Source organism: Prionailurus viverrinus, chromosome B2 (genome assembly GCF_022837055.1).
Source record: "Prionailurus viverrinus isolate Anna chromosome B2, UM_Priviv_1.0, whole genome shotgun sequence".
In the NCBI taxonomy this organism is placed as follows: domain Eukaryota; kingdom Metazoa; phylum Chordata; class Mammalia; order Carnivora; family Felidae; genus Prionailurus; species Prionailurus viverrinus.
The window spans coordinates 121,619,393-121,644,282 of NC_062565.1; the positions used below are offsets into that span (position 1 = coordinate 121,619,393).

The following is a 24,890-nucleotide window of genomic DNA, read 5'->3' on the forward strand; positions in this document are numbered from 1 at the left end:
ATATTCTAAGAAGAGACACAAATACGTAAATAATCGCCCAGTGTGGGGTGATAAAGGAAATAAACGTGCTAGGGAGACAGAATATAGAGGAGATGCTTTAGATAAGGTGGAGTAACAGGTAAAACAGCCTTTCGGAAAAAGAAAAGCACGAATGGAAAGCCTGGAGACAGGCAAGAGCCAGACCACTACGTCTAGGTCCTGAGATACATGATCTGGTTCGGTGTCTGTCTCTCTGGTCCCAACTATAACCTTGGCCCCCAGGACGGGACTTCTCGGGTCTGCTCCTGGCTTCACATTTCAGAGCACGGTGAAGACGTCTTTCCCCAGAGCACAGCCCTGAGCACAGAAGGCGGGCTGACTGCTCAGCCCGACCCTTGGCCCTCACCTGGCAAACTCAGGACTCCTCTCTCATGGGGGATTTTCGTTTGAAAGAGCACATGGAATCGCGAATTCCAGGCTGAGCAGCCACAGAAACAGTGCGAAGTATCCCTTTTGAAAGGTCCCAGCTGGTGTCAGAACTCAGTCCGGGTATGCGTATGCGTATGCGGGCTAGCACCTGTGTCTTATTCCTGCTTTACAGCATACAGTGCACGGTGGCAGGCATAGGCCTTCCATTAACCTTATTACCTATTTTCAGTCTTCTAATGCCGCAGAGTAATGCCAACTCAGCTGCAAAGTCATCTGGAAAATTAATATCAAGGTCTAGTGACACCGGTCTCTTGCCCAGATTAGCTTTGACTTCCAATTTTCCTCTTCCTTCCATATCATATTAAATAATAAGCACATGAGCCAAGGAGGGACCATCCAGCGGGCCCTTCTCAGAAGTCTAGGATACAGAGAAAAATTACAAAAATGTGGTCAGAACTTGAGAAGAAAGAAATATTAATAAAAACTTAGTAAGCATGTATGTCCCCAAGTAGACAATATAAAGTGATTTTATATTATTTTATTTTATTTTATTTTATTTTATTTTATTTTAACTGAGTTGTTCTGATTCTAGTAATGTTCACAGAAGGATCTGAACCTCCCCAACTTTCCCTATAAAAATGAAGAAGAGGTTGACATTGGCAGTCTTCAATTTCCTGATGTCACATAATGTGACTGCCAATTGGCGGGATATCGTACACAGTGAAATATGTTCAAGGTCATAGAGGAGCATTTTTCATTGGTCACTCTTCTGACTGGGAAGTGATCGAAATATGAGGGCCTCTGGGGTCAGCAGGACCTGCCTTGAATTCTTTCTTTGCCATTCCCAACTCCAAGGAAAAGTTATTTATTCTTACTATTTTCAGCGTCTCCTCTATAACTCAGGGACAACGTACTTACCTGATAATAAGATAATGCATCTAACATACATGTAGGTTTCAACAAATGTTAGCACTTGAATCTTTCCCTCTTTTCTGAAATATTTTGAGTTGTATGTACGAATGTGTGTGTGTTCTTATAACTGGAACAACACGTGATACATTTCCTCTGCTCATATGTAAAATAAGGGACTTATTTGCAAGTCTGTCTGCACGGCAAGACTTGTAACAATTTTGAGAAGTCTTTTCTGGTAATATTGTTTAGCTATTCCGCAGTATCCATTCTTTTCTTTTTTCAAATTTTTTTTTTCAACGTTTATTTATTTTTGGGACAGAGAGAGACAGAGCATGAACGGGGGAGGGGCAGAGAGAGAGGGAGACAAAGAATCGGAAACAGGCTCCAGGCTCCGAGCCATCAGCCCAGAGCCCGACGCGGGGCTCGAACTCACGGACCGCGAGATCGTGACCTGGCTGAAGTCGGACGCTTAACTGACTGCGCCACCCAGGCGCCCCTCTTTTCAATGGGATCTAAAGAGATGCAACCCAGAGAGTGAGAGTCACAGATTTTAGTTCCATTTCACCTTTTAACTAGTGGTGAGACCCAAGCTAGCCAATTACGCATTGCTTCGTCCTTCAACTGACCAGTTGGATTTACAACATCTGTTTTACCCCAACTCTTGGGGCGAATAAACGAGAATTTAGATATAGTCACTGGATACCTTTGAAAAATAAGTGGCACATATTTGCATTTCCACATCATCATGCCATACACGAACGTCTCAAAATTACTAGCTGTCTCTTATTTTTAAAAATTGACTTTAAAAGTTTTTCTCATTGCTTTAAACTTTATGTTCCATTTTAGGGGTCAGTAAATATGAGTGGTGCAATAAAAGTCATATCACTTTTGATCACATGATGCTTTAGGCAAAAAAAAAAAAATTAAGTAGGCTCCCCGTTAAACATGGGCTTGAACTCACAACCCTAAGAGTCACACGCTTTACCCACATGCTTTAGCCAGCCAGGCACCTTTAGGCAAAGCATTTATTAATCGCCTATTATATACCTTGTGCTATATTAGCCATGGCCTTCCCTCTTCAAGGTAGGTGTTATTATTTCTATGTCACAGAAAGTGAAAACTGAGTGTCAAGGACTAAAATCATTTGCTGAATGTCACAAGCATAGAAAGAGATCACAGGATTTAAACCCTGGTTTCTGACTCCAAATTCTACCATTTCTCACCGTGATGCTATAACATGGAGGAAATGCCTTTCTTCTTCCCATGATTGTCAGATTTAAACAAAAGAGCTTCAAACCCTTCCATTACAAGCCCCCTGAACCCCAAACACCCAGATATACATGAGGAAAAATTAAAACTCTTGCTGTTTTGGGGGAAAAAAAGGAAGAAATAAATATTCTCATTTTCTGAGCTAAGTGAGGCAACATTTGTGTGGTTACTTAATTATCGTATGTTTTTCTCATTAGATTTCCAAGCTCCGTGAAGCCAGGGACCACATTCCTTTGTGCTCATCATTGAATCCCTAGCACTGGGCATGATGCCTAACATCAAAAATATGCAATAGATTTTTACGAAGGCATTGATATGTGTACAAACGAGTGAACTATAACAAGAAAAATTTCAAGTGTGGACTCGGCAATTTGAACTACAACTTACGTCAAGAAGGAAACAGACCTCTCCAACAACACCCCCAGCTTGTTCCTCTTGCGTTAAATAATAGCTGGGATTTAAGGAACACGTGGGTTGCAATTTTGACAAGAGCAGCCCCACAGGGTGAAGCATCGCAAGTAAAATATAGGTCGTGCTCTGATCTTCGGCTCCTTTTTTTTTTGGTCATGGCTGACTTATAAAAAACCTCATATAGACAATTTTTATAAATCAAAAATAGGGAAGAAATATACCGACCGTGAGCCAAAGGCCTGAGTAACAGTACCTGTAATACAGGTAATGTTTACCACCTGAGAACAACTTAAAAACATCAAGCATTAGTGTATCCACTGGGTGGCGCTGCAGGCTGATGTTGATGTCATTCCACAAATTGTTAAAGGCAATCGGGAAATAATAAGACAGTCATGCCTTGTAATGAAAAACTCTTCTCATTTGAATCACACACCCGTTCTAGGAGGAACGAGGAGTATGTGTTTCTATCTCTTAAACGCAGACTTTACAAACCATGAGAACATGAGAAAACTGCCTCTTAGGAGACTGATGGAGCCAACCCCTTTAAAGCAGCCCATTTGAATTTGAGCTGCAGATTCCAAAGTTATTTCCCGGTGACCTTCGGTTCCTTTTTCCAAGTGTCCTTCTGGAAACCCAGCGATCTCTACGGAAGGGAGACCGGACCAGCTGACCTGGACATTCCAGATGGTGGCTCTTGCTCTCACGGCTCAGTAAACATGCCAGAATGCTTCGCGAGAGGCTGTGAAAAGAGAAAGCTTCTGGGGTCAGAGCAGTAGGTTCAAGTGTGACTCTTTCACGTATTCCATGGGTGTCTGCTCAGGTAAACTTCTCAGAGCTTCAACTTTAGCACATGCAAAAAGGGAATAGAAATACGTTATCTTGTTTGCTTCTCCCGTCTTATCAGAAGATCGCGTCAGCAGGTGACAGAGTGCGGTGCTTCGTGGATGTAGGTTGTTATCACGTTCTCTGGAAGCTTGGGCCACGTTCATTAAAATCCTCCCCATTCCCCTAATCCTGCAAACCCCGTGCAGAAGACTCTCTGAGCTTTTCAAATCAAAAGTTTTCTCTCAACTTGAGGTATCTGCTCATTAATTAGCTAATCGATGACTTGATAGTCTTTGATTTTTTTTCTATTAGGTTTATAGTTTTGTCTTTCAGTTTTAGGTTTTCCGTCCATCTGATGTTTATTTTTAAATGTCACGTGCAGTAGAAATCTAACTTTTCCCCCTGCATATGATGAGCTAAATTTCCTAACGTTATTTGCTAAATAACCCATCGTTTCTCCATTGATTTGTGGTGGCACTGATCTCATATTCTCTATGCCATCTATTCCGGCCCATTTGTCTGTCCATATGCTGATTGCAGGCTGCTTTAATACTGTTTTGATGTCTTTGTAATATGTTTTAAGATCTGGTAGGTCTGCTTTACTCTCTTTCCTTTCCATTTTCTGTTATCGTGGACCGACTCTTTCATGTAAATTTTATATGAAATATTAGTGGAAAGATGTAAGCTTTCATGTATATTTCAAAATTCATGATTCAATCCCCCCTTAAACAATCCTTTTGGAATTTTCGTTGGAAATTTACTGAAACCTGTAGATAGATTTCGGGAGAATCAATACCTTTTGCAAAGTTGTGATATCCCATGCATTAACATAATACTCCCTTCATGTAACCAGTTCTTTTAATAGAGGCAATTTCCTAACCTCTGTTAGGTTACTTAATTCCTAGGTTATAATTTTTGCTATAAATATAAACAAACTATTTTTTTCTGTTGGGTTATTACGGAGTAGAGATACATTATTGAATTGTGCAGGTAGATACTATGCGAGGCAACCTTACTGAACTCCCCAATGAAGTATTATAGTTTGTGGATCTCCTTGGTGTTGTTGTAGAATCACATCATCTGCATCATTGACAATTTTGCCTTTTCTTTCCTGATACGTTTACCTCTTATTACTTTTTCTGGTCTTTTTATGTGGCTGGGTCCTCTAAAACTATGTTAAATATGTTGCATAGCAAAAAGGATTCATATTATCAGGATCTCTCTCTCTCCCCCCAGTGTGTGATTTTCATTTAAATAAAACTGAAAGAAAAGTAAGATAATGATTTGGATGTTCTTTATTTAGTAATACCTTTTATACCTTATATTGTATTTTATTTTTTTTTAAGTTTATTTATTTATTTAGAAGGAGAGAGAGCACACACACAAGCAGGGGAGGGGCAGAGAGAGAGGGAGGGAGAGAGAGAATCCCAAGCAGGCACCATGCTGTCAGCACAGAGCCCGACACAGGGCTCCATCTCCTGAACCCTGAGATCATGACCTGAGCCGAAATCAAGAGTCCACCGCCCAATTGACTGAGCCACCCAAGCGCCCTTATACCTTATATTTTAAATTGGTTGTTCACATACAAGATTTCATCATGTTAAGGGTTAGTAGAATGAAGAACAATTCTTCATCTCTGAATTCGGGGAATTAATTCCTTGAAAAACCTTCCTGATTTTAAATGGGAAGAATTTTCAAAGGCGATTCAAATAAGCATATGCATTAGATATGTTTAGAAACTAATTTCTACTAAGTAACAAATCTCTCAGTAGGACAACCTATGAAGAAAGTCTTAACAGACTCCTAGAGGTCTGAAGTATTAAAATCGAAAGTCATGTAAACTGGTACAGTTCAAGGCAGGCTGTTTCCTGAGAAGCACCCGAAACTAATTGATCACTTCCTGGTCAGCAAAGCCCATTCTCGTACAGGGTTTGTCTTGTTAGATCTTTGCTCTGGCTTGTAAGGAAGGCACAACAGTTAGCTGTAGCCCCGTTTTATGGAAAAAGAGACTTACCAGATGACCAAGGCAGAACCCAGATCTTCTGGTTTATATCCAGATATGCCCCCAACAACCCTGGGTTTCTTCCAGAGATTTGACCCTACTGATGTTAGCAATGATGAAAAAGTCAGAACAGAGTGTTTTTGTGTAACTCATTTCTTCTGTCTTTAAAGAAAAAGTTGACAGGCATAGTATCAGGCTGTTGAGGGCTATGCTACTCTTAGTTGGTGACTAATGGGACACAGTTCACCCTTATTTTATGGTGCGTGTTTAAGAAACCTAAAAGGAATTTAATTTGAAAAGTTTGAAAATCCTTTGGGACTATTAGAAACACCTTGAACTCCATATAATTGGGACATAGGATTATTTACCTAAATATTATATTGTACCCTTCACAACCTGTCTATTGCAGCTGGAAAGTAGAAATGCCTACGGGGAGGAGGGGGACAGAATCTGAGGACACTTGGTCATTTTCTGTTCTCTTAAAGATGCACAGTTGGAAGTGTTGCCTGGAAACAGTAAGTTATGAAGCATGCAGAAGGTCTGAGTGGTCCCAGACCCTCAGCTCCCCCAATCAAGTGCCAAGAGCGTTGTTCTTTACTTGTTGAATTACATTTTTCTACAGGCTGAAACATGTTAGCCCAGATCCTCTATAGCACAAAAGAAGTGCTTTTAGTTCCAATTTGGGAAAGAAGGGAGAAGGCTCAGGGAGACTAAGAAGTGGAGACAGGTGTGAAAACTCAGAGGTTTTCCTGATTTACTATGCTGCCTCCCTCAATACACACACACACACACACACACACACACACACACACATTTTACTTCCTGTTCATTGTAACTCAGGATAGTTTGGCCAAGCTGGTTCCTTATCCTTTTATGGCAGACAGAAAATTCTTCAGATCTATTTTCCCCTTTGAGTGAGTGGTCTGCTAAAAAGGGGGCCTCGTAAAAGCTCCTAGATCATATACTAAAGAGCCTGTCTGCTTCCTTTCCAAAACTGGCTATGGAATTCTGATGGAAGTTGGGGCCTCTAGGCGTGTGAATATGATGGGGAGCTGGGGACAATCTTTATCAACCTGGAAGGATGGACTCTGTGGCATGTAATGCCAGACTCCTGTCTGGAGAAATGGGAGAAGCCCATTTCTCCCTCACTGTTGTATAGTGGAGAGAAGCAGAACTTTCAATCTCCAGTGTTTGGGGTTTTCTTTTTTTTGTTGTGTTGCTCATAGATAAAGAATGGCAAGAATGCAAAAGAGAGGGTGGCTCATTGAATTTTACATAATTGCATATGAGATTGGATGAGAAAATTTGCAAATATTTCTGCCCCTAGACTCATTTTTACTTGGCCAACACAATTTTTGTTTTTGATCTTAATTATTTTAATGTCAAGGCTTTTAAGAGAAAATGCGTTGTCAGTGGCTCTGTCTTATTCTAATATGATTTACAAGTCTGGTTCCTAAAGGCAGTGAATTTATGACCCCTAGACCTAGTAATCTTTCCCACCCTGACATTTTTATGATTCTGTGGAATTGGAAAGCCAGGAGAGTTGATAGGGAGAATGACTTAAAGGAATGTAGGAATGGTTAGAAGGGAGAGTCTTATCCCCCAACTAGGTAACTTGTGTGAAAATATTCAAGTATGCCCTAGACATGAGACGGCACTTTAGTGACTGGAAAATGGAGATGGTTTCCAGCTGTTTTAGAAAGAGTGTATCTACAGCCAAGTTGCTGAGCTGTTAGGTTCCAAAGACTGTGGGCAAGGCAAAACTTGTACATAGTTGCAAAGGGCAACCTTGAAAGCCAAGTCTTGTGTCTCAGTGAGTCTGTTTGTTTGTTTTTTTCTGCAACATGAGACCAGATTGCTGTGTCTTCATTCAGCACCAAATGAAAAAGTCTACAGGCAGTGTTAAAGAGTTCTGTTGCACCAGCATATTTTGAAAGCACTAGAATCCCGCAAGTGAGACTTTGAACTTAGAAAATATGAACAACTAAGATAACTTAAAAAAAGAAATCAACCAGAAATCAAGACCCGCCTTCTGCTCCGTCCTTTAAAATTCTAATTCTGTGTTATTGGAAGGAAGCTTTTAGGCTTGTACATGCATACCATCTTTCTGAAAAGATACACCTGAAGGCCTACTATTTGTTATTTGCAGTGAGGGGAAATTGGGGTGGGAGTGGCTGGGAGAGGCAGTCACGAAATTATCCCTCATTTCAACCCATTGTGTTTTTATTTATTTGTTTTACTGTGAGCATGTTATCTGTCTATAAATAAAGGAAGGCATCATTTCATTCACATGCTTTCCTCTTCCCTGATTATTTCATCTTTATTTTGCTCTGCTTTTCAAAGAGTTGTCACCGATATGTTTGATTCGGCAAATTCTATTTTCTCTAAGTGTATCCCCAAATGTCCATTATTATTAGGTATCATGTAATTTAATTCAAGGATCAGATCATCACTGTATGCTCCTTCTTCATGATCTTTCAGAGGAAAATATAATCACTGTTTTTTATGTGGACTCCAGATCAGTTCCATGCAACTTTAATTAATTTAATTAAGTAAAACTTTAATTTAATTGATTATTGCCGAAACAAAAAGATCTATATTGCGTTTTGCTAGCAACATAGCAACACATTTCGAATCAAACAGTTTAGGTCTGGTTGGGGAAGACAATGACTTTGGCCTCTGGAATGCTACATTCAGAGGGTATGACTATCCAAAGTGGCAGTAAACTAAGACAGAGCAGAGTGTGTTAGGATTATCTCGATATCATGAACAAATTGGCTGCCACTCATCTCTTTTATATGGGTGTATGTAAAGTGACACTATGTCTTTATGCTTATGACCCTTGATCTATTGTTCACAAGTAGTGATGGTCCGCATTGTATATTTTCTTGGAAACAATCTGTACCTTGCATATTATTGTTATAGTATCATCATCATGCTTGCTGTGATATGCTTAGGTGGAGCACAGAACAGACAACACAGAAAAGAGGAAACCAAGAACCCTATCCTTTGTAGTTCGTGGTTTCCAAGGTATCCAAATACACAAACTTATCTGTCTGAACACAACGTTGTAGGCAGACACTATATAAACATCTAGGATTACCCCTCATCTTGGTGCCACCGTTCATCACAGAAAAGATGCGGGAAGCAGAAAAAACATGAATAAATTAAATGTGTTCTTATATACAAGTACGTGAGGCCAAAGTGGACCGGGAAAGATCACATATATGCACAAGTAAAGTCTAAGCTATAATCATTAATTGTTGGTTTTGGTGACTGGATAACAATTCTCGGGCAGTAAGAGGAAAATATTTAATTTCTCAAATTTGGCTTCATTAATTTAGATGAGTGTATTTTTTCTTAATAGAAGTGTTATACTGATCAACACCAGGTCAAGTTTAACATCATCATGCTCCTAAAACAAAACTTGAGGCATAGGGAATAGAATTCCAAGGGCTGTTTGATGGATGAAGCAAGAAATTTCTTAACAGGATGGGGTAGCAGTGACTACAGTGTGTAACATCCTGCCTTGCTAATCATGCTGATTGATTATTGATCATTTGGTCTGTCATGCCTTGGGAATGTTGAAGAAACTGGTGGGTGGGTGGCCTTTGTCCTAGATGTTACTATTGCAGCTATGACAACTGCTTCAATAAGTTAGGTCAATTACATTAATGAAACAAACTACATTAACCGTGCCTTGCCTTGGATTCATCCTTCTTTCTTCATTCCCAGTGACTCACTAAACTCCATTGATTTGGGGTCTGGCAAACATCTCTTCTCTATCCTTCCCTCACCGTCACCAATGACTCTCAAGAAGTCTCCAGATGGCTTCCTTTTTTTTCCTCCTCCTCCTTCTTCTTCCCCTCCCCCTCCTCCCCCTTCTCCCCGCCCCCCCTCCTCCTCCCCCTTCTTCTTCTGCTTCTTCTTCTTTTAGTTATAAAGCCCTCCCTGCACTCAGCTCTCGGCAAGAGTCACCCGAACACTCCTTTCAATCACTTCGTTTTCCTCATGGAAAGCCGCCAAATGCTTCTTGTGGCTACCTTCTGAGTTCTAAACTTCTCTGTGAGACTTTCAAGAACAGCAGTGACAAGGTCGATCTCTCTATTCAAAATGACTTCTCACTGCTTTTTAATATCCTTTTCTCCCCTCATCGAGTAAAGAGGAGGGGAAATCGAGAAACGTAATGAGTTGGGAAAGAAGAAATCGATTTGCATTCTTGGCATTTCAATTCCTTCTGACCTTGTCTCACAGATCACTGTGAAGAGGTAGGTTAGAAGAGAGTTACTATGTGTCCCCAGCTAGGAAGCTGATCCGTAGGGCTGGGATTCTGATGTAGATCTGACAACTTTCCTTTTCCAATATTCCATCCACTAGTTTATGCAAGCTGCCCCCTCGCTCCCGGACCTCTACCAGCCAGCACCTGAGAGGCTTCTCTTTCTGCCTCACTTCCACGATCCAGTTCCCAACACAGCCTATCTGAACACTCTAGATCTCCCTAAGCGTCTCTGGCCTCCACTCTCTGAAAACTTAGTCCCCGCCCCCCAAATCAGGTAAGGTGCCCCTCCTCTGTGTTCCTATAATGTCCTGTTTTGATTATACTACGTAATTTTTTTCTACATATCTTTTTTTTTTTTTAATTTTTTTTTTTCAACGTTTATTTATTTTTGGGACAGAGAGAGACAGAGCATGAACGGGGGAGGGGCAGAGAGAGAGGGAGACACAGCATCGGAAACAGGCTCCAGGCTCCGAGCCGTCAGCCCAGAGCCTGACGCGGGGCTCGAACTCGCGGACCGCGAGATCGTGACCTGGCTGAAGTCGGACGCTTAACCGACTGCGCCACCCAGGCGCCCCTTTTTCTACATATCTTAATAAACATTTTTTGAAGCATCACAGAGAAAAGGGCACCTATCATAAGCATATAACCTGATGAAATATCAAAAAGCAAAACTACTCCCTGAGACCACCAGCCAAACTGAGAAATCACCAGCACCCAGGAGACCACCCCTTTCACGTACCCTCTTAATCATGATCTCCACCCGCGTCCTCTCCTCAGAGGTGATCATGTCCTGACCTCTATATAGATTCACTTTGTCTGCTTTCAAAGTTTATATGCGTTAAACCATACAGTCTGTTTGCTATGTTTGTTTGTGGGGTTTATTCCCTGGTATTGTATGTAATGAGCATCCGTTTTCAGTGCAGTATAGCATTCCCTTGTATGAAATCATGCTAATTTATTCTACCCTTGGTGGACAGTTTGAATTGTTCCCATGTGGGGCTAAGATGAATAGTACTCCTGTGAACATTATTGCAATTTTTTTTTATTGAATACATGTACATTCTTTGGGGTATAAAGCATGGAGAGGAGCTACTAGGCCAAATGTTATATGCGTGATTATCTTGAGCAAATAGTGCCAAGCAGTTTTCCAAAATGGTGGTGCTACTTTACACGCCCACGGTAATGTGCTTTGTATTTCCAGCTGCTCTGAATCAGCACCAACAACTGATAGTGTCTACATTATGCTTGCAAATCCCAACCCCCTTTCTCTCTCTCTCCGCATAGCCTGACGCCTGCAAGGTACCTCCGTAAGCGTCTGATGAAATAATAAGTTAATGGTTAACAAACGCACAGGGGTCCGCTTCTAGATCTGTTGTCACCTGTCAGGAAGAATAGCATAATTGTTACAAGCATAGTCTCTCGAGACCCCTCGTGATTTGACTTCTAACGTCACCACTTACTAACTGGCCAGTTACCTTTCTGTACTAGTCTCTTCGCTTTTGATATCCCAGGGTCATCCTGAAATAGCCTATACTGTACTTAGACTAACTTCTCGTGTATAGTAAGAGCTCACTAGCATTAGCTGTTAGTGTTATTATCTAACCCTGAGGGCCTGCACCCAATTAGACTTCCTACAAATAGAATCGGTCGGTAAGAATCTTTGGTATCCCCTCTGTGAAGCCTGCTCCAGGCAGCTGATCCCACGGAAGCATCTGGACTTCTGAAGTTCTCTTTACCCCTCCTTCGGCACCTGCTGTGCACCATGAGTAGGTGCCCTGTCTCCCCAAGTTGATGGCCAATGCCCCAAGCACAGTGACTGACTCAGTCTTCGTGGTAGCAGTGGTTTCAGAGTCCCCTTTTAACTTGGGGGAACCGTAGCTGAATACATTCCCCCAAACCCACAGTTGAACAGATGCACGGTGAGAGGGCGATGGAGAAGCGTACTGTCCCTTTTTGCAACCGCCAGGCTCAAGCTGTAGTTTCCAATGCTGGCAGGGAGGTACTTTCTTCTCCCAGATAAAAGATACCTCTGCTTGTATGCTACCTTACATCACAGTACTTGGTAAATATTTGCCCTTTTAAAAAATTGACCCCCTGTTCTTTCTTAGCTTCCTTGTTCTTACCTTGTTCCCTTCCTGCCCACTTGTATTTGATCTCATCTCTCACTGTTTGCGTGACAACCCTTGGGACCCCTCTGCTCTTATCATTTCCCAAGCAACAGGATCAGATCTTATACAGTGATTGACTATAACCCAATAGACCAAGTGTCTACCCTTAAAAAAGTAAAAATCTCTGTCATCCATGACCAGCCCCTGTGACTTAACTATGATTAGACTGGAGATTCCCAAGCCTGCAAGAACTGTGTTCAGATAAAAAGGTAATTTAAGCGCCTTTGGTTCAAGAAGGAGTTTGTAACTGTTGTTGATAATGAGAATGAGGGGAAGCTCTGCAAAAAGCCCCCCTGGTCAGAGCTGGTGTCAATCTCTATTAGGAAAATGCAGGCTTTAGAGTCTCTGTGACAATTCGGACTCAAATTTGGATGATCTCTTAGTATCTTCATATCTTTCCCTCTTCTACAGTAGATATTCCAGCGGTATGAGCCTTAGGAGTGGCCTCTACACCCCAGACCAGAGCATGGGGGTCTACACCGCAGACCCAGAGTCGGCTGGGGCCGTGCACTGCCGGGTACACACAGGCTCAAGAGGCTTCTGGCCTGTGCCAGGGACTGGCTCCTTGGGGGTCCTTCTCTGAGCTGGCACGGTACTCCATTGAGCTCTTGGTGCTCTTAGCTTCGGCCAGCTCAGCTTCTTGGGAACATAGTCGTTCAGGACAGACATCCTCACCCTCTCGAGTGGCATTCTACTTGCAGACTATTATCTTGACTTCCATTGCTTTGTTGAAAAAGCGTCCTTCCTATTAGGCTCTGTAAGGGCAGAGATTTGTCTGCTTTGCCCACTGCTATATCCCCAGCACTCAGAGCAGAGCCTGGCCCAGATTATTTGTTGAAAGAATTACCTGCCAGGCAAACCAAATGTCAGGACCAACAGCCAACTTCGCAGGGTAGGCAATAAATACAGGGAACGTTGCTTCGTGGTTTCCTTGTGAAATGCATTGGTCTATGGAAAAGGATTTATTTGGATGGGTTTATGAACGACTGACATCATAAGACCACTCTGTAGCCCCCTGGAGTCTGAACCTGACGCTCTTGGAAGCAAACCACCGAGCTGGAAGTTACAGCAGCATTTCCCAGGCTTTAAAATTTTAAATGGACCCATTATTACTTACCCTCCCCCCGCAACCAAGATATACAGAAATAACACACGTGACACAATTTATGTAAATATTTTTCAAGGTTTTATTGCAAACCAAAGTTGGTTTATCGCACACAAAAAAAAGTTGTGTGGTGGGGAGGGGGGGGAGGAATTGTACATATTATAACCATGTTAATTACAGTACATTAAAATGGTGGTTTACATTACAAATAAGCCTGTAAGTTTAAATATACTAGTGTTATAACCCAATGTACAGACTGTCTTTATACAATACATACAGTTATCAGGAATGCAAAAAAAAAAAAAAAAAAGAGGAACATAAATAATGCCCATTTTACAGGTGACATTTTAAACAATGAAAATACCAGGCTTTGACCGACAACTGGGGCATTGGTCCATAAAAACCCTTTCTAAAAATAGAAATATTTGTAGCAGCAATGCTTTCTTTAAGCATCTGGATACAAGTCATTGCAAGACCATTTTCAATAAATTTTAGTTATTAGCTGTATCTTACAGAAGAAAAAAACGGTCTACACATAAATTTATCTTCCAAATATGGAAGAAACAAACAATGTCCCACATTGTAGTATCCTGCAAGTGTCACATTGATGCTTATAACGAAATCCATCTGTGATCAAGCATACCACATTCATACCACTGTTCATCACACAGTAAATCCACAAGGGGAGGGGGAAAAAAAAAAAAGAAAAAGAACTGAAACACTCTGCAACAGGAAAAGCTTTGGAGCTAACACGATCTCATCAGAAAAGGCACATTTCATCAGATTCGACATCACGGCCCAGACAGACCCTCAGAAAACCCTCCTTAGAGCTGCGTCGTCCTAACAAGACTACTGCCTCTGTCTACGGCGGCACGCAAACGCTCACTGCAGAGATAGCACCATGTTGGAAAGAAGAATAAAAATGAAAACCTCATGAGCTCACTGAGAGGAGGATGTGCTCTTCGAACGAAAAGCTTCCGGCGAACAGTGTGCAATGAGATTGCCAAGACGTGCAAGCTTCCAGAGATGTGCAAATTCTCTTTTAAGACGTCCTGTCAGCTGGCGGCCCCGCCAGAAGGCTAACTAGAACACTTAACACACACACACACACACACACACACACACACGAATCCTTCACGACCAACCCTGGGACCGTTCAGAGGAAAGAGTCCACAGGGGGTGCATAGGAAAAGCCTAGGAAGGCCTCGGCCGCTTCCTTGACGCTGGCTGTGAGCAGGATGCTGTCAGGGGACCTGCCAATGGAGCTGGGGACCGGCTCTTCGGTAAATTCGGGATCAAAGTGCCTCAGGTCACTAGGTCCACTCTGTGGCAGGAAAACAAAACAAAACACTCAGCGTCAAGAATTCACGGTGCGTACAGGGCAGGGAAATCCTCATTCGGGCTTTAAACCCCAGAGCTCGACTCTTCGGGGCACTCTATGGAAACTCCCGTAACAGCCATCCGTTTCAAGCACAGAAGCCAAAGGCCGCACAAAGTTTAAATAAGGCGGAGGGTGTTCGCTTTTCAGCTTTGGGTACTTGAATTGGGAGCTGTGGGGAGAAGTGATGTTAGCTTGGCTGGGACAAAAATTCCACTTTTCACCTAGGGAAGGTTGTGGTTTGTGAATAGAGGACCCGCCAAGTTGTTCCTTGAGGGCCCTCCCCTCCACCACCACAGCCTCTGACTTAAAGAAATGCCCTTTGGGCCCTCCTCTACTTGGCAGAAAGAGACACTCACCACATTTGGGTTAAAAGGGGGAGTAATCTTCTTATTAATGAGATCGTCCCAGTTAATTAGGGAGAAGAAGACGTGATTCTTAATCTCCATCTGTCGAGAAGAAACAGGAGGTTAAGTTAGACAGGTGGAATTCCAGAAGGGCAGTGAGGTCTAGGGCGCTTCCCAGCCCGCCCAGAACAGGGAGAAGGTACTCACAAAGTCGTCCTGGGCACCCAGCCTCTTGGTCCTGTCCTTCTGCAGGAGGCCCTCCAGAAGGTGTCTGGCAGAATTGGTAATGTTGGGCTTCAGCTGGAGGGGCTTGTTCAGAATGTTGTCGTACATCTCAGCTGTGTTTCGGCTATAAAAAGGAGGCTGAAGGAACAGGGGAAATCAGCGCTTAATCGGGGGTTTGGTACAGCAGACATCACCAAGAGAGAAATGCACTGTGGTATGCTAGATGCGACAAAGCCCTTCCCTTAATGGGGTTTCTCTGCCCTGGATTTTTCACTGTCTGTTTCGCAATCCTCATCAGAGAGGAGACATTAATAAGCCACATTTTTCCTCACGCAGGTTAAGTGTGGTCACATCTAGAAAATGTGAGTTTACCAAAAAAAAAAAAAAAAAAAAAAAAAAAAATTCACTAAGAGCTTGCTCTAAAACACCTATAAAATAACCAATAGGCTTCTCTTATCAGCATCTGATAAGGTTATTCATAAAGGGCAAGACACAATGACCAGATGGGACTTGTGTGCCCAGACAAGTCTGGGTTTCAAGAGGACTACGTTCTGGGGAGCATTGTCAAGCCAGGGCGATAGTCCATGACTCTCAACGTGCTACTCACCAGGCCATACAGCATCTCATATAAGACGGCCCCCAGGCACCACCAGTCCACGGTCCTGTCGTAAGGCTGCTTATGGAGCACCTCAGGTGCAAGATACTGAAACACAAAGCAGGACAACAGTGTTCAGGAGTCCGCGAAACCAGGAATCCCAAGACCAGGCATGCACTTTGAGAGGGCCGAGAGACCCTGGGTCCACCCACAGGACACATGCCTTTACGTTACTTCCTGAGAAAACTGCTAGACTTGGAGGCTAATGGGCCAGTTAGCTGTACTGATGTTTAGGAAGCTGTTGGGCACCCAGCAGATTATCCTACTTGGGAACTGAAAACCTTTTATGCCATGGCTTTTGCAAACAGCTTGTCTTAATGAAAGCAACATGAGGCCTTGGGATTCCCCATGCTGCATCAAACAGCAAATGTGTTTTACTTGCGCTGAATGGGACTGAGAAATCTCTGAGGATGATCTACTCTTCTGGTAGTTTAAGTATTATTGCACTTGCCTCCCCCTGGAAGGAGGGGCACAGACCAGTCCCCAGATCAAGAGCGCTCTTACCTCGGGCGTGCCACAGAAGGTGGATGTTGTGCCATTGTGTTCGATGTTCTCCTTGCAGAGCCCAAAGTCAGTAAGGACAATGTGTCCCTGTGAATCCAGCAAAATATTCTCTGGTTTTAAGTCTCTGCAAGGGAAAAAAAAAAAAAAAAAAAAAAGTAGTTGTGTAAGTTAATTTCACTTCATAAGAAATCCTCTGGGAAAATAATAGCGTGGGGTATTAGAAGCATTTTCAATTCACTGAGGCTGTACAGTGAATACAAAAAGGGAGTCCTTGTTCTGCTAATCTATTCTGGATTAGGCACAATCCTAGCTGGCCAGTTCCCTGGTGGCACGGAGTCAAGGCGGCTCACATGCTGGGGTATCCGGTTTTAGGTGACCAAGCTGTACGTAAATACAAATTATCTTAAGGCTCCGTCAAAGGCTAGGGCTATGTCTTCTTTGTACCCAGGAAGGTAACCTTGAGAGCCCTGCAGCTCACCTATAAACGATGTTCAGAGAGTGCAGGTAACCCAAGGCACTGGCTATTTCAGCAGCGTAGAAACGAGCCCGTGGTTCCAGGAAGCAACGTTCCCTCTGAAGGTGGTAAAACAACTGCAGGAGACAGGACAAGGTCAGCTGGGTTGCCAAGGCTTGGTAACAATGCGTTTCATTAGACTTGACATATATAGCTAAAGAGAACAATTGCAGGAAGCGGCCCTAAATAGTCTCTTAACTATATGAAACTCTCAGGTTAAAGGAAATGCTAATTCTGGTAACTTTTCCCCCCTAAGTATCATTTAAAACCTCTCCTCTCAAACTGGAAACAAGAATGCTATGCACCGACACCCAAAGGTTAGCTCCCATTCCCGCCGCTCACCTCTCCACCATTAATATAGTCGAGGACAAAGTACAATTTGTCAGCGGTCTGGAAGGAGAAGTGAAGGCCCACCAGGAAAGGGTGTTTTACATTCTTCAGTAGAACATTCCGTTCCGACATAATATGCTTTTCCTAGAAAAAGGACAATTTAGTGGCAAATTTCAACGCGGTACCAAAATTCTAAGGTAAAACCACCCAGTGAATGTCTTATCTCCAACTGCAATCCATCACATTTCATACCTCCTTCTTTTTCAGAATCGCTTTCTTCTGTAAAACTTTGACTGCATAGAATGCTTCTTCTGCTTTGTGTCTTGCTAGAAGAACCTGAAATTTCCATTCAAAAAATCATTTTGCTGTCCGCATCCACTGAGGATGTCAGACGAATGCATGAAAGACTATCAAAAATGAGGTCTTCAGATGTGAAATTACCTTTCCAAAACTGCCTTTGCCAATCACTTTCAAGAAGTGAAAGTCAGATGGTTTCGCATGAGGATTGGAAGACGGGCCAAGGTTGATTTGCTGAGAGGGACTTGGCTGGAAAAGAAAACGTTTTCTTTTAATAGCCTTGCCTCAAAGGAAGGCAACAATCACCATACATCCTAAACACAATCAAAACTACTTTTCATCCGTACACAGTAATATTTCATATGGGAGTCTGCAAATGGTACACAGTAATGCTGTAACCAGATAAAACTTTTATGCAACATGCCTTTTAAAATACTGCACTGACTCAATACTTAAGTGCTTATGTCACTTGTTATGCCATTAACTGAGGCATTCCTACCTTGAGACTAATTTCTAGAAAATGCTATTTTAATCCATCACGGTAGGAATACTAACTGACTCATTTACAAGATGCCTCCACGGAAGCATCACAAATAGAGAATACTTACTGGAGGAGAAGGGTTGGCATTCATAAGCTCAGGCTCCTGAGGTTGGGAGATTTTCAAAATGGACTGAACTTCAGGGCTGCAGAGAAAGGAACAACTGAGAACCTCCCTGACTCGTCGCAAGGGGGCACACCGACACCAGTAGTCAAGGTTCGGGCTCGACTTTTCCCGGACAGGTCCGAGTGTTTAAACTTAAAACCACCCAAATAAATGACTCAGTTAAAGAAAATAATAGCCAAAGAAAATAATAAGCCCACTTAAAATACAGCGATGAGGGCTGTTTTTCATGGAAACGGGGTGGATTAGGCAAACAGGAAAATTTTCACCTTGCAGCTCTCTCTTCCAGGCCAAATCAGCAAATTAGTTTTAATATTTAAAATGCTCTAAACTGGAATTGGAGAGAGAAAAGGGATCCCACCCTCGGGGAAGTCTTCGGCTTCCTGATCGACACCCCGACGAGAGTGTGTCTTCACTGCTGATAAACAAGCTAGGCTACTTATTTTTTATTTCCCCCAGTCCTCCCCCAAACTTACTGTTTGCATGCGTAGGAGTTATTGGCAATCTTCTGAATAAAGTCGTTCAGGCCCATCCTCCTCTGTTTCATGAAAGCTGTGAATTAAAGGAGAAATAAATAAACGTCTAGATGGCTTCGCAACGGCCGACGCCACACACACTGATTTGACGCGTGACCTTAAAAAAGTTTCCACTTCGCACATCCTAGAAGTCCCGTATAATTCCTACACTCACCGATGAGAATTGCTACCATTCCCCTCATTCTGGAGTAAGTGAGGGTGCCCCTAGCAGCCTCGGTTTTCACCGTCATCTCCGCAGAGAGAGCGCACAGGGAGACGTTACAGAGGAGACACCGGCTCAGCCAACACTAGGCGCGCGAGGCGCCGCCGGCTTTATACGCCCCGAGCCGCCGCGGGGCGGGGCTCACGCCACAATGAGGAAGAGGCGCCGCCCGGCCCCGCCCTAGCCCCGCCCCCGGCCCCGCCCCCGGCGGCCGCGCGGCCCACCCGACCGCTGTGTGGCGGGCGGCGGCGAGCGGTTCGGTCCCGGGCGGGAGGGCAAGCCCTCCCGGCGGGGGCGGGGGGCGCGGGGACTGCCCGGGAGGCCCGGCCGCCGGGCTGTTATCTGCCTCTTTCAGCGACCCCGCGGGACAGAGGGAAACCGCAGGCGGAGGGGGCGGGGACAGGGAGAGTCCGGGGTAATTTTCCACCCTTCTCATTTATTCCACCCGGCTGGGAAATCAGAGTCGCGGCACTGGGGCGCTTTCCGCCCGGCGCGCGGCGAGCGGGTGGCTCTGTGCCCGCTCTGGTTTGTCACACCCTCACTGGCGATCCCCTCCGGGTCCCGGAGCCGGCCGTCCCCCCCCCCGCCCCCAACCCCGCCGGCAGCCCAGCAGCCCCCGGCCGGCGGCCGCGCACAACCCGCCCGAGGTGTCTCTGTGCCGAGGGCGGCCCCGCGCGCCCTGATCTGCGGGGTCGCCGTGGGGCCGGGACGCCCGGCGCGTCCCCCGCTCCCGCCGCCCCCTCGGCCGGCCTCGGTCCCTCCACCCTGAGGACGAGCACCCACCCCCGGCCCCTCTCGCCCGAGCCGAGCGACTAGCGGCGGAGCGGGACGGTCCCCGCGTGGCGGCCGCGGCGCTTACCCAGGCCGGTCAGCAGGAAGGACTCGCTGCGTTTCTGCGCCTCGGCCCTCTTTTTGTGGCGGGGCCGAAGCAGGGACTCGAGCCGGGCCCTGGCCAGCGCGCCCTGCATCTCCCCCATGGGCAGCGGCGGCCGGCGCGCAGCGGGCGAGGGCGACAGGAGAACACTGACGTTTCCTTGAAGGAGCCGCCGTGACTCAGGCCGGGCAAGATTTCCTGCCCCGAGACCCAAAACAAACAAATGGCCCTTGTGCACGGCCGAGCCGCTTCCGAAAACGCCTTTTTTGTGCTTTTGGCCAAAGCCAAGCAAGGCTGCAAAATCCCAGAACTTGGAAGCGGAGGAAGGAAGGAAAGAAAGAGGGAAGGGGGGAGGGAGAGGTCAGGAATGTGTAGGGGAGGGGGCGGAAATAAAATTCGTCTCTGCACTAAAGGGAAAAAAAAAAGTACAATCTGCATTTCACTTTTTTTTCCTCCTCTAATCTTTGAGAACATTCTGTCCGTTCCGCATGTAATTTTTCTTGCATCTTTAATCTCCGCCACGCCATGAACACGTGAGGTAGTGGCACGTTAGGGGAGCGGTGGCTCCGCGCAAGGCGCCGACCTGGCGTGACCCCGGGCATCGGCGACTCCCGGATTCCCTGTCCCGCTCTCCCACCTGAAAACTCCGCTAGGTCGCATTACATCGTCTTAAACACCCTTAGTCTGTCCTCGTCTTCCCTACCCCTCCTCCGGTTTATTTCAGCGCTGACCCGGGAGTCTTCTTACAGTTTAACCACCTTGCTCTTTCTCTCGAGTCCCAGGTAAACGGGGACTCGTGGACGCGTGAAAGATTAGCCGGGTGTCCGCTCTCCAGAGAGCAGTGGAGAGAGGGGAAGGCCTGCAGAGCAGCGGCGCGGTGCCTTCCAGTAACCCCGCCGCTGGGAGATGCCTGGGCGCTGCTGCAGCCCGACCGCCGGCGCGGGGACGCAGGCCAGCGCTGGCGGGGAAGCCGAGAGCACAGCGACTGGGCCGGGAGCGGGAGGCGGCTGCAGGGAACTAAGGTTTGTAGGGCCGGGTACCTGGCACTTGCTGGTGCTGGCCGCGGCTGCCCTGCCGTGACCCCTCACTGCCAAGGGCCCTGCCATTTTTGAGTTACATACTGGGTCTGACACACTCCGAAATACCAGCTGTCAAACCAAGAATAGCCTGTGAAGCGGTTTTTTTCTTTCGTCCCGGGCAGGGATTTGTTTTGCAGGCACAAGCACCTCATTTGCCCTAATATGACCTGTAGCCTCAGCTGCTGCTTGGTTTGCTCAGTGGCAACAGCCCCAAACTGGGAAGGGAACACACATTCTGTCTGCCAGAGACTGGCTGGGAAATTTTGCCCGGGACTCACTCTTTAAAACACTTCTCAATGCCTGAGATGCCTGAAATTGATGCTCCAATCTAAAGCAAGGTTTAGGAAACTCCAATTCACAGTTTAAGTGGCCCATTACTGCTTCCTCTTCCATGGATCCTTCATAGAATATGACTTTGTTACTGCCAGTGCCCCCCCCCGCGTCAGGTTCCACTCCAACTAGCCCAGCCGGGCCCTGCTCCCACACCATTCCGTCCCCTTTGAAGACAGCAAATTTGGCACAGATTGTCAGGAAACACCGACCTGTACCAAGATTTCTGCGTGTTTGTTCTTAAAGCACGGAGTTGAGAAAACTTTTATCAGAGACCCTCCCCTGCGACTCCACACCCCACGCCTTCTGTAGGCCAAGTAACCTCAGATCCTCTAAAGCGTCTTCGTTTTCTCCATTCCCTCCAAATTATAGCAATAAAATCACACCAACCTTTCAAAGGGGATTTTATAGCTTCCTCTTTCATTCTTCAGGTTGCCTAGGATGTGAACGTTGGGGATTACTTTCTGGAGGCTGAAGGTAGAGCTCAGTTATGGTTGGAATAGTCTCCCTGCTTTGTGCCTGATAAGGCTGGAAGCTGAGATGATAGGGAGCAGGAGTCAGAGGCAGCTGTCCTGCTCTGTTATGCACCCCACTTTATATAAAGGCAATTTACATACAGGAAGGGAGCAAGCTGCAAAGTTCAACACTGGGCCGTTTATTCTCTCCATTGCAACATCACTCAGAAAATTACAGTCATCAGCGTCCTGAGTTTATTACACCCCCAGCAAGACACACAAGAAATGTAACTGGACTGATGATCATCACAAATCAGTCCAGAAAAAAAAAAAAATTCAAAACACATGCACGGGGATCTTTTTTTTTTTTTTTTTTCAAAGAAGCTCTGCCACATGCATTCCAAGAGGAACGTGGAATTCAAGTTAGAGGGCTCTAAGTGGAAGAGAGAAGAGGCACAACCATATGATTTGTGGTTGGAACAGAAAAAGGACGTCTGATGTTCGCCTTCCTCCCCCTACCCTAATGTTCGGCGCTTGGAGACGGACGGTCTGCTAAACTTATCATTTAACGTAGAGAATCAAGTTGTTGAGACTGGCTTTTCTTCCAACCGGATACCTGAAGGGTGGAGCAGGCGCCCCCTGTTCTGTCCCAGCAACCTACGAAGACTTCCGAACAGGAAGGTGACACACAGCGGCGGGTGGATGGGGTATGCGGTGGGGGGGATGGGGGGGGGGAGGTAGACGAGGGAACGGTGCGTGACGCGCGCCTGTTAACTATGCACTGGCTTTAGGGTTGCCCTGTGGTCGCTATTCAAACGCTTCGTCTGTTCTTCCTTCCCGTCGCCAGCCTCTTTCTTTGGTCCCGATAGTCTTCCTACCGGGAGGAATCCGGCCCCTTTCCTCTTACTGCCTGGTGGCGAAGTGGCCAGAGTTGAGTCACCAAATTCAGCTTGTAAATGCAACCCAGAGGGCGATCGCGTTCTCTGCGAGAACCGCTCTGGAGTGCATGATTTCCCCCCACTTCTCCTGAGGTTTAATCAGTTCCAGAGAGTTTCTCTGTTAACACCTTGTGCAGTCACAGAAAATATAGACGGCTTGATAGGAGATAGGCTAATTACCTTCCCACTCCCCCAAGCCAGTAATCTCATTTATGCCTCATAGTGGGGAAACTGCTATCAAAACACTCAAATGGAAATGATTCACCCAGATGTAAAGTTTGCACTGAAACAAATCATTTTCCAGTGCGCGTGTATTTTCATGCTTCAGAAAAATCATTTTAGTTCTACTTTAATTTTCCTTCATGAGGGGCTGTAAATACTAAAACCTGAAGGCTTTGCTAAGATATGACCCTTTTCATTTAATTTGAGGGTTCTGGAAGGAAATTCCTGATATTTCTCTACATAGTGAAGTAAATATTTTGAAAATATTTTTACAAGGACCTAGTTATAGCCCCTCCTGGGCTACTTCTTAAATGTCTCTGCTAGACTATAGTCTTTTCATTCCTTAGATACAGTACCTTCCACGATAATAGGGCAATTCAATTGTTTTGCACTGTCCAAAGTGCCAAATATTCTAGAACAATCTTGTGCACAGTTTAGGTTCCCATACGTATTGATTTATTCATTGATCCTCATAGAATCCTTTTCCTGGAGCATCACCAACGTAATTACACGGAAACACCCAAAACCATAACTATTACTCCAGAGAGCAACTAAGTCAATCAGTTTCTGCTAAAGATCGTCACCGAGCGCATGCCTTTTTTTTTTCTTTACAGTATTCATCAAACAGAAAAGGATAAAAAATGAGTTTATTCATAATGGCTATTATAGGTAAGTAATTAGTAGTGGTTAAATGTCTATAGATCACAGGTTCTGTAGTGATTAGTATGTTCTGTATTCATAATTGTCAAAAGTGAAATGCATAAAGAAGATGAGAATGTGATCGAATAGATGATAAGAGAAGAACACAGTACTTAGAATAATAGTGTTCAGTGTTGTTAAAACCCACAAAACTACATGCTTTATTTATGCAGGGCTTAGTTCTTTTCCAAGACAGCGGTTTTGTTTGTTTTTTTTTTTTAATTTTTTTTAAACGTTTATTTATTTTGGAGACAGAGAGAGACAGAACATGAACGGGGGAGGGGCAGAGAGAGAGGGAGACACAGAATCGGAAACAGGCTCCAGGCTCTGAGCCATCAGCACAGAGCCTGATGCGGGGCTCGAACTCACGGACCGCAAGATCGTGACCTGAGCCGAAGTCCGCCGCTTAACAGGCTGAGCCACCCAGGCGCCCCAAGACAGCGGTTTTGAATAAACAAGACTACACACTCTAAGAACCTTGAACTAGGGTTTTGCTAACTAATATACACGTAGCTGTCTAGTAGGGAGGCTTTAGGTTGTTTTGTCTAGCAGCACTTTTAAGTTATTAAGGATTAAGCAATTTTGGTTGCTTTCCTTCGGAGTTGAGCCGATGACAGGCAAACTTGTGAAGTATCAAAACTTGCTTTTGGGACCAAATGTATCTCCTTCCTATAACCCTTCTCTCTCACTGGAGTGAACTGCTGGGCCTCTCCACTTCCCACACACAGCACTGGCACACGCTGTGGTCCTGAAAACCCTGGAATATTGCCTTCTGCCCTCCTCTCCCCTAATGCCAACTGCCTCAAAGCCCTGCTCTCAGCTAATCGCCCGCAGGAGGTATTGACCAGATTCTCCTTCTCTAGCTCCCTGGCTTTCGCCCTCCTTCCCTCCCTGCCCCCCTTGCTCCCTTCTTCCCCCACCTTCCATTTGTACATGCAAGCATTTAATAAGGATTTATTAAGTATAAGTATTAAGATCAAGGGACACACATACGAGTAATCCAGTTATCTGAATGCATAGAAGCTGTCATTTTCGGTGGGGAGCATACGTGTGCCTGATGAGGCACCAGGAGGAGTGTTACCCCATGATAAGTGTTAAAACAGAGGTTGGGACAATCTACCACAAGAGAGCGGAGAGAGGACTGTTCTACCGGGGAGCAGTAGCAACCATGTGCATGTCGAGGGAAGTCGCCACAAAGAAATCATGTTTGGGCTGATCCTGGAAGATTCAGCTGGGAACAAGAGAGGAAAGTCATGCTAGGCAG

At 45.0% G+C, this 24,890-nt stretch overlaps 1 protein-coding gene across 3 annotated transcripts; it reads right to left on the reverse strand.

Moving 5' to 3' along the window:
• Nucleotides 1-13,437: 13,437 nt before the first annotated feature.
• SGK1 (serum/glucocorticoid regulated kinase 1) lies at nt 13,438-21,874 on the reverse strand. Of its 3 annotated transcripts, none has more exons than XM_047860168.1 (12): nt 21,703-21,874; nt 18,768-18,843; nt 18,238-18,313; nt 17,774-17,878; nt 17,585-17,668; nt 17,345-17,476; nt 16,967-17,079; nt 16,489-16,612; nt 15,937-16,032; nt 15,312-15,467; nt 15,117-15,206; nt 13,438-14,703 (listed from the first exon to the last, which is right to left on the reverse strand). In XM_047860168.1, the coding sequence occupies exons 1-12, from the start codon at nt 21,734-21,736 to the stop codon at nt 14,536-14,538; spliced, it is 1,254 nt and encodes a 417-aa protein (XP_047716124.1). In that variant the 5' UTR covers nt 21,737-21,874; the 3' UTR covers nt 13,438-14,535. The 3 variants fall into 3 exon arrangements, with proteins under 3 accessions (XP_047716124.1, XP_047716122.1, XP_047716123.1); XM_047860166.1 differs by lacking the exon at nt 21,703-21,874 and adding an exon at nt 19,889-20,236; XM_047860167.1 differs by lacking the exon at nt 21,703-21,874 and adding an exon at nt 18,982-19,148.
• Between the last annotated feature and the right edge of the window lie 3,016 nt (nt 21,875-24,890).